At 44.6% G+C, this 14,529-nt stretch overlaps 2 protein-coding genes across 3 annotated transcripts in view; one reads left to right on the forward strand and one right to left on the reverse strand.

Moving 5' to 3' along the window:
* The window catches only part of REXO5 (RNA exonuclease 5), a 92,752-nt gene that overhangs the window by 72,004 nt on the left and 6,219 nt on the right, over positions 1–14,529 (reverse strand). The window contains exons 4-5 of the mRNA XM_040356850.1: positions 12,757–12,883; positions 8,139–8,262 (exon numbers count right to left, since the gene is read on the reverse strand). Of these exons, the coding sequence (XP_040212784.1) occupies positions 8,139–8,262; positions 12,757–12,883 (251 nt within the window). The remainder of the gene's footprint in view (positions 1–8,138; positions 8,263–12,756; positions 12,884–14,529) is intronic.
* Positions 359–2,758, forward strand: LOC120943513. Of its 2 annotated transcripts, none has more exons than XM_040356853.1 (2): positions 359–2,507; positions 2,674–2,758. In XM_040356853.1, the coding sequence occupies exon 1, from the start codon at positions 512–514 to the stop codon at positions 2,174–2,176; it is 1,665 nt and encodes a 554-aa protein (XP_040212787.1). In that variant the 5' UTR covers positions 359–511; the 3' UTR covers positions 2,177–2,507; positions 2,674–2,758. The 2 variants fall into 2 exon arrangements, with proteins under 2 accessions (XP_040212787.1, XP_040212788.1); XM_040356854.1 differs by lacking the exon at positions 2,674–2,758 and having other exon boundaries at positions 359–1,725; positions 1,790–2,633.

Genomic DNA, 14,529 nt, shown 5'->3' on the forward strand with positions numbered 1-14,529 from the left:
ATTCCCTTACAGCCTTATCCAATCTTCACATAGCTCGTCCATATGTTTCTGTACCAACTACCAAGGTTAAGACTCAAAAACTGTGTGTTTTCTGCGATGCTTCAATCAAAGCAATTGCAGCTGTAGCGGACATTGTCATGTAGGATTCGTCATGAGTAAAGCGAAACTAACGCCACTCCAGGAACACACCATACCACGCCTGGAACTATGTGCCGCTGTGTTAGCGGTGGAGTTGGCCGAACTCATCGTTGTAGAAATGGACCTAGAGATTAAAGACTCAGAGTTCTATACAGATAGCAAGATAGTACTGGGATATATCTGTAATGAAGCTAGACGCTTCTATGTCTACATTAACAACAGAGTTCTAAGGATCAGAAGATCTACCTCTCCTGAACAATGGAAACATGTACCTACACATCTCAACCCTGCGGACCTAGCAACTAGATCCGTCGCTGCTGACCATCTCAAGGATACAATTTGGTTTACAGGCCCCACCTTTTTGTATAAGCCGATGCCCAACACAACAGAAACTGCCATGTTTGAACTAGTAGACCCGCATACCGATGTTGAGATACGTCCTCAGGTGTCTGCGCTACATACAGAGACTTTGGACCACGACCTGAAATCCCACAGATTCAATAGGTTTTCTACTTGGATATCTCTTGTCCATGCCATCACTTGTCTGACTCATATTGTTCGGTCGTACAAAGCGACCTCATCGGCAGATAAAAATACCTGTAGAGGCTGGCATCATTGTAAACGTGTCTACACAGCTCTTGAGCTAGAGCGATCAAGGAATGTAATCATCCGAGCTGTACAGCGTGAAACCTATGCAACGGAAATCGACTGTATAGTCAGCCAAAGATCCGTGCCCAAAGGAAGTGTTTTAAGGAAACTTGACCCAGTGATTGACGAAGATGGGCTCTTGAGAGTAGGTGGACGTCTTAGGGAAGCCAATGTGGACCTAAAAGAGAAACACCCTGTGATAGTTCCTGGACAGCATCATATAGCCACTCTGCTCGTGCAACACCACCATGAACAGACAAAGCACCAAGGTCGGCTGTTCACAGAAGGAGCTCTAAGAGTGGCTGGACTGTGGATTGTTGGAGCTAAAAGATGTGTATGCAGATTCATATTTAAATGTGTTACCTGTCGGAAACTTCGTGGTATGTCGCAACCACCGAAGATGGCAAACCTCCCGTATGACCGACTAAGTACGGATCCACCCTTCACTAATGTTGGCTTAGACGTGTTTGGTCCTTGGCCTGTTGTTGTCCGTCAAACCAGAGGAGGCCGTGCGCATGGAAAACGTTGGGCGATTATGTTCACCTGTCTGTCCATCAGAGCTGTCCATATTGAAGTAATTGAATCGATGGATACTCCCTGTTTCATTAATGCTTTCCGACGTTTCATCGCCATCAGGGGACCTGTCAAACACATTCGTTCTGACCGAGGCACAAACTTCGTCGGAGCAGCGAGAGAACTACAACTCTCTTCCAACTTAGATGTCAACAACATAGAAAGATACCTCAGTGAGCGAGGCTGCACTTGGACCTTCAACCCACCACACTCTTCACACATGGGAGGTGCTTGGGAGAGGATGATAGGCATCGCACGGAGAATCCTTGACTCAATCTTCTTACAAGAAGGATCTTCAAAGTTGACTCATGAAAGCCTGACTACCTTCATGGCGGAAGTATCGGCTATCATAAATGCTAGACCGCTAACTTCGATTTCTAGCGATCCTGATGACCCAACAGTTCTTACACCTGCCACACTGCTTACACAAAAGACTGAACAAATTTGTGCTCCTCCTGGAGAATTTAATTCCAAAGATCTTTACAGAAATCGATGGAGACAAGTACAGAGTCTCTCAAACTCGTTCTGGGATAAGTGGAAAAAGCAATACATTCCCACTCTGCAACCAAGGAGAAAGTGGCAAACCAGCAAGCCTAACCTCCAGCCCGGCGATGTAGTCCTAATGAAAGACTGCCAGTCACGAAGAAACGAGTGGCCGTTAGGTCTTGTGACTAAGACATTCCCAAGTAAGGACGGAATTACACGTAAAGTAGAACTGAAAATACGCAGACAGGGAGAAACCAAATTGTTTCTCAGACCAGTAGGAGAACTCGTTCTACTGTTTACACCCAACGAATACAATAATGACGTCGGTTGACGTCAAGCGGGGAGTGTTCTGTCCCTAGATACAGGTCCAGTTGTTTGTATGTTATTAGTTGACATTGCATTCTTTTTACCTGTCTTATAATTCATTTACTTTATTATTGTGTGGCAACAGCACCATCTACTGACCAGTTCAGAATTGCATTTAGTCTCGTTTTTGCAATGTATTGTGGGAGCCTCCAGAGGTATTGTGGGAACTTCCTGCTTCTTCTCCTCAGTCCTGTCTTATACAGCATGCAGTCACCATCTTGTCTCAGGAGCCTAATCCTCATCCCTTGGTTCCTACCTCATCAGCCAGTTATTGAGCCTGTTTTCAAGCATAGTCGGTAAGGTCACTATCTTGTGACATTTATCTTAGCCTAAATGTGTTACTAGTCTCTCATAGCTAGTTGCTATTATTCGTATTGCCATGTGCTGCATGCATTGCAGATATATTCTGTGTCTTAGGCCATGTACCAGATATGTTCTAAATGCTACTGTTTTATTCTGTAGTTTCACCGCTTTCCTGTCATTCTACTATCAATAAAAGAGGAAGTTAAAGCAGTACAATTTCTTCTCTTCATGAATACGGGATCGGTTTAGCTACATGTCAGATTACACACCGTGCTAACGTGTATGAGGACAGTATAGGAGTCATAGGGGAAAAAAAAAAAACACTCCTCATCTAAGAAAAGACTGTATGCACTTGATGTTCAGAGGACTTTGGTTATATTTTGATAAACAAAAAGGACACTGACACATTAAAGTTGAACCCCAGATATAAAAGTGACAAATTAAGGCAGCTCGGTATTTATGCATAAAATCACACAAAAAATGTATAAAAGCATTGAAATTACATGTATTTGATTTGGACTCTGGCAACTTCTTGTAAAGTTGGACTTGGACTGGGAAAGGTAGCACCAAAGAGGCAGACAGTTGTGCTGCAGTGCCAACAAGGAGCTTGGAGATAGTAGGAACAATCAGAGTGACAGAGAGAAGACCTCATCGTTCTGCTGCTTCTCAATGAAAGTATATCTAAAGGCATTTTTTTTTTTAAGTTTTGGATGAAGTGGAGAGAACAAGACGGAAAAACTCAGCTATACACGAAAAAACGACGTTTAATGAGCATAAAAAAAGGATTTACATACATGGGAATAACCGGTGCAACATGCACCACAAACAAGGATACATAACAATGTCAAGTATACAGACACAGCAGACACATAAAAAAGGGAAGGCATGTTACATGGGCGAAGGCAAAATAACATATGAAAACAAAATGAGATTGCAGGTAGGCATATAGGAACACCCGAAAGGCGCACTAGGGAGCACTACTCGTCAGGAGCAACACAGGTGGAGGCCTCCCCCAACCATCTATCCCAAACCTTATGATATTTATTGGGGCAGCCCCTGTGAACATAAAGTAGCTTTTTGAAGGGCAAAGTTGTATTAACAGCTCTAATCCACTGTTGCAGTGTAGGAGGGGGGCCGCTCAACCAATTTCTAGCTATCTGAAGCCTAGCGAGGAATAACGTCTCTTACAGAAAGGTATTGAGGTATTTTTCGGCCTCAGACAGCGAAAGGAGCCAGAGCAAACACTGACGGGGGCATAGGGACAGTGGGGATCCCATGCGGTCGTGAAGGAACCGGACCACCTGGGTCCAGAAACCCTGCACACAGGGGCATTCCCAGATGAGGTGGTAAAAGGAAGCGTCGGGGTAGTCACAGCCTGGGCAGTTGGGGCTGCTTCCCGGTCTGAACTTTGAAATACGGTGTGGCGTTAGGTATGAGCGATGTAGGATATAGAGTTGGGTGAGGCGATCTGAGATTTTTGGAGAAACTATTTTGCAGTTGACAAGGGCCTCGTCCCAGTCCTCCGCCGGCACCACACCCAGATCAGGCTCCCAACAGGACTTCACCTGCTGGATAGTAGCAGCCGCCGAGGGTACCAGAAGGTAAGAATAGAATTGGGAGATCAGTCTCTTGGGGTCCTTGCCCAAGACGATGTCAACAGGCAGCGGGATCTCAAGGATGGGGATATTAGCACCAAACTGTGTATTGAGTGCGTGACGAAGCTGGAGGTAACGAAAAAACATGTGATTAGGCAGGGTGTGGGTATCTTTAAGGGACTGGAAGGACCTGACCAAACCATGTGCAATGACCTGTGTGAGATAAATGACTCCACTCCTAATCCAAATACCGTGGTCAGGGACCGTGGCCAGCTCGGGCAGGCGAGGGTTATCCCAAAGGGGTGTGTGTGATTGTGGGGACGGCGCTTCGCCAACAGACATGGCAATTTGCCAAACTTTGCGGTGATGGAAGAGCAGCTGATTTCTGTCACCCGCCCGTCGCAAACCGCGAGGCTCGCAGAACAGGATCTGGAAGGGATGCGAGACGGGGCCAGGGGCCCGAGAGCACACCATGGCCAGGTAACGCTCCCTGTCAGAGTGGTGAAAGTAATAAAAGTGGGAGAGTTGGGACGCAACGTAGTAAAGGAAGAGGTCTGGAACCGAGGCGCCACCCTGGCCGGTTGGGCACTTCAGCACCCGCCACGACAGTTTATGCCGCGAGGGGCCCCAGATAAATGAATTAATGATGGACTCCATGGCTTTAAAAATACGGGGGGGATATACAGCGGAGCATGCCAGAAGGCACACAGCAGCTTTGGGAGGAGGATCATCTTAACCAGGCTTATGCGGCCCATGACTCCAAGGGGGAGGCGGGACCATGTTTGCGTTTTGGTTTTCAGGGTATTAAACAGGGGCTCGATGTTAAGTTGTATGTAATCTAGGGGGGATCTAGAAATGTGGACACCTAAATATTTGATGACATCTGTCCATACCAGAGGGAGGGCAGCCTGAGCGGCAGTAGGGGGGCCCAGATCCAAGGGGAGGATATGGGACTTGGTCCAGTTTATCTGTAAACCCGAGAATTTCCCGAACTGTGTTATAACTTGAAGGGCTGTCTAGAGTGAAGGGCCTGCATCCGAGAGGTAGAGGAGCATGTCGTCAGTGTAGAGACCGAGAAGCTCAGTAACCCGGCCGCAGTGCAGCCCATTAATCCCGAGATGACGGCGCAGAGCTATGGTGAGGGGCTCTACAGCAAAGGCATAAAGCATGGGAGAAACGGGACAGCCCTGGCGAGATACCAGCCTTTTTCAACCAGGGTGCCTTGGGGTTTCTTCAGGGGTTCCTTGGCAAAATGCCTAAAAATTGCCCAAAAAATGTATACAAGCCAGTAGGTGGATCAAGCCTGCCTTTTAGTTACACTTGGCCACAGGATTTATTGCAGCCTAACAACAAATGTTTTTCCTTCCTCTGCCCCTCTCTGCCAACCCTGGGATCACATTAGCTGAGTGATAGAGAGAAACGGAGGGAGAGGAGAAACACTGGAATAATAGTCGGTACCAGTCTGAAAAAGTGTATTTGCTTTGGAAGAATAAATCACCTCTAACTTTGGGTGTTCCCACATGTGTTGATGCTGCTGCAGAATGTAAAACTATTAGAATAGTTTTTTACATTTTAAAATAGGGTGCCTCGAGGCTGTCCATAATTTTAAAGGGTGTATTGTCTGAAACAAGAGTGAGAAACACTGCACCAGACTAATGAGGGAAAATGTGAAATATTTGGCTGTAGCAGGAGGCGGTTTATTCGTGAAGGGCTGGAGAGCTATATAATAATGAGTGTCTGCAGGCAACAGTGAAGCATGGTGGTGGTTCCTTGCAAGTTTGGGGCTGCATTTCTGCAAATGGAGTTGGAGATTTGGTCAGGATCAATGGTGTCCTCAATGCTGAGTAATACAGGCAGATACTTGTCCATCATGCCAAACCATTAGGGAGGAGTGTGATTTGCCTCAAATTTATTCTGCAGCAGGACAACAACCCCAAATATACAGCCAAAGTCATTAAGAACCATCTTTGATATAAAGAACAAGAAGAAGTCCTGAAATGGATAGTTTGGCCCCCACAGAGCCCTGATCTCAACATCATGGAGTCCGTCTGGGATTACATAAAACAGAAGGATATGAGGAAGCCTACATGCACAGAAGATCTGTGATTAGTTCTCTGAAACCCTGTACACACGATCAGTCCATCCGATGAGAACGGTCCAAAGGACCGGTTAACCGATGAAGCGGACTGATGGTCCGATGTGCCTACACACCATCAGTTAAAAAACGATCGAGTCCAACGCGGTGACGTAAAACACAACGACCTGCAGAGAAAAATGAAGTTCAATGCTTCCAAGCATGCGTCGACTTGATTCTGAGCATGCGCAGGTTTTTAACACTTATATTTCTGAAAGCATTCTTAACCACTTAAGCCCCGGACCATATTGCTGCCTAAAGACCCAAGGTGTTTTTACAGTTCGGGACTGCGTCGCTTTAACAGACAATTGCGCAGTCGTGCGACGTGGCTCCCAAACAAAATTGGCGTCCTTTTTTCCCCACAAACAGAGCTTTCTTTTGGTGGTATTTGATCACCTCAGCGGTTTTTATTTTTTGCGCTATAAACAAAAATAGAACAAAAATAGAGCGACAATTTTGAAAAAAATGCAATATTTTTTACTTTTTGCTATAATAAATATCCCCCAAAAACATATATATAAAAAAAAAAAAAATTTCCTCAGTTTAGGGCGATACGTATTCTTGTACCTATTTTTGGTAAAAAAAAAAAATCGCAATAAGCGTTTATCGATTGGTTTGCGCAAAATTTATAGGGGATAGTTTTATTGCATTTTTATTAATTTTTTTTTTTTTTACTACTAATGGCGGCGATCAGCGATTTTTTTCGTGACTGCGACATTATGGCGGACACTTCGGACAATTTTGACACATTTTTGGGACCATTGTCATTTTCACAGCAAAAAATGCATTTAAATTGCATTCTTTATTGTGAAAATGACAGTTGCAGTTTGGGAGTTAACCACAGGTGGCGCTGTAGGATTTGGTGTACACTGTGTGTGTGTTTACAACTGTAGGGGGGTGTGGCTGTAGGAATGACGTCATCGCTCGAGTCTCCCTATAAAGGGGATCACTCGATCGATGCAGCGCCATAGTGAAGCACGGGGAAGCCGTGTTTACACACGGCTCTCCCCGTTCTTCAGCTCCGGGGAGCGATCGCGACGGAGCGGCTATAAACAAATAGCCGCGCCATCGTCCCGGATCGCTCCCCGAGGGGACCCGACCGCCGCAAGTCGCGGGGGGGAGGGGGTCCCGATCAGACCCCCGACCCACGTCTAGGCAGGGATGTACAGGTACGCCAATGTGCCTGTACGTGCCATTCTGCCGACGTATATGTACATGCGGCGGTCGGGAAGGGGTTAATTTACGGCATTTTTTTTCCACACCTCTCTAATGCTGCGTACACACGATCGGTTTTTCCGACGGAATTCCGCTCAAGCTGTCTTGCATACACACAAACACACCAAATTCCGACCGTCCAAAACGCGGTGACGTACAACACTATGTTGAGCCTAGAATAATGAAGTTCAATGCTTCTGAGCATGTGTCGACTTGTTTCCGAGCATGCGGAAAAAAAGAGTTCATGTTCTCTTTCTAATTCTGTCTGAATTTCCGACAGAAAAAGTCAGATGGGGTACACACACGGTCGGAATATCCGATGAATAAGACTTTTGCACAGTACATAGTTAGTCAGGTTGAAAAAAAAGACAAGTCCATCTAGTTCAACCAATACATGAGAAACTCCTAGGAAAAGATAATGGGCCAGATTCACATAGCCCGGGCGCAGCGTAACGTAACTGGTTTAAGTTACACCGCCGCAATTTTTCCAAGTTAGTGCCCGATCCACAAAGCACTTACCTGGAAATTTGCGGCGGTGTATCCTAAACCCGTCCAGCGTAATCAGTCGCATAGATAGAAACAGGGATACGACGGCGTATCAGCAGATACGCCGTTGTATCCCTTTTGTGAATCTGGCCCAATGTTTTTATAATGTTTGGGATTATTACAGCATGCCTTACCATTTAGCCTCCTGTGCAAATGATTTGAACCGGCTCGTGCTTCTGTCCTGGCTTTGTCATCATCAAGATCCAGCCCAACAAGGGAAGAAATGAAGTCAGTGGGAGGAGGCGGCAAGCTGAACCTCTTTATGGTGATACAAGCAGAAAGAAAATAGAAACAATTTAAAATCTTTGGATTGTTCTTGTTATATTTGCCTTTTTATGTGAAACAACAGTTTATTCCAATCACACATCATTATAAAATATCTCGTACAATGATAATAGTTGCTTTTTTTTTTTTTTTTTTCACCTATTACACCCACTGTAATGAAAGAACAAAGGGCCAGATTCACGTAGCCCGGGCGCAACGTACCTTAACCGATTTAAGTTACACCGCCGCAAATTTTCTGGCTAGGTGCCCGATCCACAAAGAACTTACCTGGAAATTTGCGGCGCTGTATCCTAAATCCGTCCTGCGCAAGGCGGGCCCAAACGAATGGGGCGAGTCCCATTTAAATTAGGCGCGCTCCCGCGCCGGACGTACTGCGCATGCTCCCGTCGCAAATTTCCCGACGTGCTTTGCGCGAAGTTACGACGCGCAGACGTTTTGTGAATCGCGACGGGTAAAAAAAGACTTGCGCCGGGAAAAATAAAAAATTAAAAAAAAAATTGAAAGCGACGCGGGAAAGACGGGTATACTTTTACATGGTGTACTAAGTTTACACTTTGTAAAAGCAGCCCTATCTTTGCGACGGCTAACTAACAGTTGCGGCGACGTAACGACGGGAAAACATTTCGTGGATCGCCCTAACTGCTAATTTGCATACCCGACGCTGGTTTACGACGCGAAATGCCCCCAGCGGCGGCCGCGGTACTGCATCCTAAGATCCGACAGTGTAAAACTATTACACCTGTCGGATCTTAGGAATATCTATGCGTAACTGATTCTATGAATCAGTCGCATAGATAGAAACAGGGATACGACGGCGTATCAGCAGATACGCCGTCGTATCCCTTTTGTGAATCTGGCCCTCATTTAGAGACTGAAGTTCATCCCATTGATCTTAAGAACTACATGTTACAATGTTTCTCTTTATCTCTGATATTAGCCAGCTGTCAGAAGTGAGCAGAGAACTTTCTGCACTTGTTACGTAGAATCAGGAAATGCCGTTTTAAGATCTTGAAGAGAATTGAATCGCAATCTCAATTCTTTAACGATTAATTGTGCAGCTCTATATGCCGTGGGATATTTCGAGGAGCCGTCTGCAATGGTTGGAGCGCAGCGTGAAACGCATCGCCTGCCAGAAAGTGGATCACCGAGAGGAAATGGCAATTTTTTTTTTAGAGCATGGGCAATAGAAGGCCATACTAGAGAGGCTGCAACGTTCCTTTCTAAAGAGAGCGCATGCCCTGTACCTGTGTACCAACCTCTGTCTGTACCAACTTCACCAGAACCACCTTCTACAGTAAGTATGTCTGTATCATTAACAAACTGCGCAACATTAGGCCCAAACAGAACCCTGGCAATAAAAATGAATTGACTATTATGCTATTATTATGCTGTTATTTTGCTGAGTAAACCAAGTTTATTTTACCTCAAGATAACTTTATGATCAAAACATCCAATTCACAAATCTATATAGCAATATACTGTTTATTTCTTTGCATGGAATAACTGGTATTGTATCTCCACCTCAAATTACTCCATTTTATGCCCCTCTCAATAGACACCTTCCAAACACCCTGACAACTTTGTAGGAAGTGAAAATCTGTTGTCAAGCCTTGTGAACTGAACCTCGCTTCAATCTGATTTGCTCTCGAAAACAGACACATCCTTCACATTAAATTTAAATATACCGGTATATGTAAAAATAAATTAATTCTTTACCACAAAAATTGTACTACATATACCGGTATGTAACAAGAGAAAACAAACCCCATCTTTGTATTATCATAACTTGATGCAACTAATGCCCTGTACACACGATCGGTTCGTCTGATGAAAACAGGCCGATGAACCGTTTTCATCGGACGAACCAATCGTGTGTGGGCCCCATCAGGTTTTTTTCCATCGGTGAAAAAAAAATAGAACCCGTTTTAAAATTTTCGTATGGTTAAAAAACCGATAGAAAAAAACGATCGTCTGTGGGGAGATCAATCGGTCAAAAATCCACGCATGCTCAGAATCAAGTCGACGCATGCTCGGAAGCATTGAACTTCATTTTTCTCTGCACGTCGTTGTGTTTTACGCCACCCCGTTGGACACGATCGAATTTTTAACCGATGGTGTGTAGGCAAGACTGATGAAAGTCAGCTTCATCGGATATCTGATGAAAAAATCCATTGGTTCGTTTTCATCAGACGAACCGATCGTGTGTACAGGGCATAACAGTCTGATGAAAAGATACAGTATGAAGGTGCGTCAGTGAAGAATGGGCTCCTCTCCTGTATAGCAAGTCTTGACAAAGTTTGTTGTGTGGGTTATAAATTCTTCCATAGAGTTTCTATACTGTATCTTTTCATCGGACTGTTATACCTTGTATACACGATCGGTTCGTCTGATGAAAACCAATGGATTTTTTCATCAGATATCCGATGAAACTGACTTTCATCAGTCTTGCCTACACACCATCGGTTAAAAATCCGATCGTGTCAGAACGCGGTGACGTAAAACACAACGACGTGCAGAGAAAAATGAAGTTCAGGTAGATGTTATAACTCACACCACATTAGGGCCAAACATTAGACCAAACACACGTGGAACGTCACTACTCCTATGTATCTCCATCAAGGCTGATCTATTATGCCTTGTACACATGATCGGAATTTCCGACTTATTTTTTTCCGTCGGAATTTAGAAAGAGAACATGTTCTCTTTTTTTCTGACGGAAATTCCATTCGCAAGTAGGGAACTCCGACGGAGAAAAAAAACATGCATGCTCGGGTTCAAGTCGACGCATGCTCAGAAGCATTGAACTTCATTTTTCTCGGCTCGTCGTAGTGTTGTACGTCACCGCGTTCTTGACAGTCGGAATTTGGTGCGACAGTGTGTATGCAAGACAGCTTGGGCGGAATTCAGTCGGAAAAATCCATCTGAGTTTAACCCGACAGAAAATCTGACCATGTGTACAAGGCATTAGAAATGTAATCTGAGGTGTATTTAGCACAGAGTATACTACAAGTTTTTCCACCTATTACACCCAGCTGTACATTACACATCAACAGCCACTGAGAAAGTGGTGGTCCATGCAGGAAAATGTTACATTGTAATGCAAAATTCCTAGACGCACAAGAAACATGCTATAGTCCAGTGGTCATCAACCCTGTCCTCAGGGCCCACTAACAGGCCAGGTTTGCAAGATAACTGAAATACATCACAGGTGATATCATTTGCTGCTCAGTGGTTGTAGTGTTCTAGTCTGCATCTCCCCAAGCCCTAAAACCTGGCCTGTTAGTGCGCCCTGAGGACAGGGTTGATGACCACTGCTATATATTTAGGACAGGGGTTGACAAATTTGCTTGGAATCTAGGAACCAGCTAAAAAAGTTAGGAGCCAGAAAACGCGCCCCGTCCCGACGAGCTCGCGCGCAGAAGCAAACACATACGTGAGCAGCTCCCGCATATGTAAACGGTGTTCAAACCACACATGTGAGGTATCGCCGCGATTGGTAGAGCGAGAGCAATAATTCTAGCCCTAGACCTCCTCTGTAACTCAAAACATGCAACCTGTAGATTTTTTTAAACGTTGCCTATGAAGATTTTAAAGGGTAAAAGTTTGACGGCATTCCACGAGCGGACGCAATTTTGAAGCGTGACATGTTGGGTATGAATTTACTCGGCGTAACATTATTTTTCATAATATAAAAAAAAAATGGGGATAACTTTACTGTTGTCTTATTTTTTAATTAAAAAAAGAGTAATTTTTTCACAAAAAAAGTGCGCTTGTAAGACCGATGCGCAAATACGGCGTGACATAAAGTATTGCAACGATCGCCATTTTATTCTCTAGGGTGTTAGGATAAAAAATATATATAATGTTTGGGGGTTCTAATTAGAGGGAAGAAGATGGCAGTCAAAATAGTGAAAAATAACATTAGAATTGCTGTTTAACTTGTAATGCTTAACTTGTAATACCAACGGCCACCACCAGATGGCGCCAGCTTACACATCTGGTGGTAATAACTTGTAATACCAACGGCTCACCACCAGATGGCGCCAGCTCACAAGCCAAGTCGCCAGGACCCTATTTCTAGTCGCCATGGCGACCGGGATTTGTCGAGCCCTGATTTAGAACAACCTATTTACATAAAATACACATAAAGCATAACTGGAATCCTAGAGTTCGGCTTTCACTCATCATCTGCTAGAAAGTACAAATCGTCTTTTTTGACAGAACGCTCGTTTTATTTTTTCAGTGTCAACAGACTTGCTAACCAAGTTTTGCAACTACTCTAGTCTGTGCCTGGCAGTGGTAGTCGGGTTGAAAAATTGACTGAGAGGAACTACAAATCCTTTGGCAGGTAAAACATTTTGTAAATACTGTTCATAAAGTAAACATTTGTTTGCCTGGATTTTAATTTTACCATATTTTGTAGTTGTGTACAAGTAGTGTGCAGGCCAATTTCAGGTCTGTACTTACATGCTGGAACAGTCCCCGAAGACAGACAAAGTGCATATAAAACTGGTAAAAGTGGTGCTGACTCAGGTCCTCCAAGACAATGACAACAACACCTCGAAGACGCTTTTGATGATGAATGCTGCACCAGCTTGAAGAAAGGAAAACTTGTGTAAATATACTTATCCTTACTGACTAACAACGTAATGTAGAAAATATACACAGTATGGCCCGGATTCACAGACATTGGCGCATATTTATGCCGGCGTAGCGTATCTAATATACGCCGCGCAGAGAGGCAAGCACCGAATTCACCAAGCACTTGCCTCCCAAACTGCGCTGGATTCCCTTGGCGTAAGCCGTCGTAGGTGGAAGTGGGCGTGAGCCATGCTAATGAGGCGTGACCCCATGCAAATGATGGGCCAAGTGCCATACAAGTACTTAAAACGAACGGCGCATGCGCCGTCCCGTGGACGTATCCCAGTGCACATGCTCAGAATCACGTCGGAACTACTCCCCAAGCTACGACGGATCACTGCCTACGACGTGAACGTAAACCTACGCCCAGCCCTATTCACGTAATTTGTAAACAACGTAAAATACGACGGCTGTGTTCCCTGGTCCATACCTTAGCATGAGTTGCACCTCATATATGGGGAATAACTTTACGCCGGACGTACGACTTACGCAAACCGCGTATATTATGTGCCGGGCACAAGTAAGTTCGTGAATCGACGTATCTCCCTCATTTCCATATTTGAATAGGAAATCAATGGGAGCGCCAAATACGTCCAGCGTAAATATGCTCCCACTCTACGCCGGCGTAGGCAAGCTACGTCGGTCGGATGAAGCCTATTTATATTATAAAAACGCAGGATGAAAGGACATACATTTAAAAAATGCTAATTGTGGTTGGAACCCCACTTTAATAAAAGCTGACCGCTGTAAGCACACGTCAATATAAAAAGATTTGTTGCAACCCTTTAACTGCCACTTTTGCTTCACAGTTTAGTCTGCTAAAGGAAATTAAAAAATAACAGACTTACTGACAGGATGAACAGGTAAAAAAAAGAATCTAGTAAGACTGCTCTGGCAATGCTGGTAACACTGCATCATAATACATCATTTTCATTTTGCCTTTAGTACCATTTTAAATGTGGTAGTAGGCATTGGTTTTCTTTTTTTAGGCCTTTTTGCTTTGTTTTCACCTGGTGATCTGGCCAGTAAGTCTGTTACTTTCCCACTTCCATTAACAGACCAAACTGTCTAACAAAACTGGCAGTTACATGGTGAAGACAACCCATTTCTCATAGACACGGGTGCTTACAATGGTCAACTTTTATTCATCTATGCAAAAACTTTATCCCAAAAAGGTAGAAAAACTGTTGCTGTAATGCACACGTGTCAAATGCAAGGCTAGTGGGCTGAAGCCAACCCTCCAGGATATTGCGCCTCCCCTGTGGTAGCCCTTCATCTCTGCCCCAACTTTGTCTCAGCAATTAGCAGCAGAGAGGAGGACAGACTCCTCTGCCAGATCCTGCACTTCTCTGTGTAGCTGTGGAGAGGCTCATCTCTGCCCCCCCCCCTCCCCTGTCTCAGAAGTCGGCAGCATAGGTTTATAATATTTAAAGGGGTGTTCCTGCCTTTTTTTTAAGTTTATTAAAAGTCAGCAGGTACAAAAAGTGTAGCTGCTGGCTTTTAATAAAAAGACACTTACCTGCTCCACGGTTCCAGCGACGCGCCGGCCGGGGCTCCGCTCCTCGCCCCCCCTCGTCGGCGTCTTCATTCCTAGTGTGG

The sequence above is a fragment of the Rana temporaria genome, chromosome 6, assembly GCF_905171775.1.
Source record: "Rana temporaria chromosome 6, aRanTem1.1, whole genome shotgun sequence".
In the NCBI taxonomy this organism is placed as follows: Eukaryota; Metazoa; Chordata; class Amphibia; order Anura; family Ranidae; genus Rana; species Rana temporaria.

Bases quoted from the DNA above. Each gene is read 5' to 3' on its own strand.
- LOC120943513 (XM_040356853.1), top strand. From the start codon at position 512: ATGCCCAACACAACAGAAACTGCCATGTTTGAACTAGTAGACCCGCAT.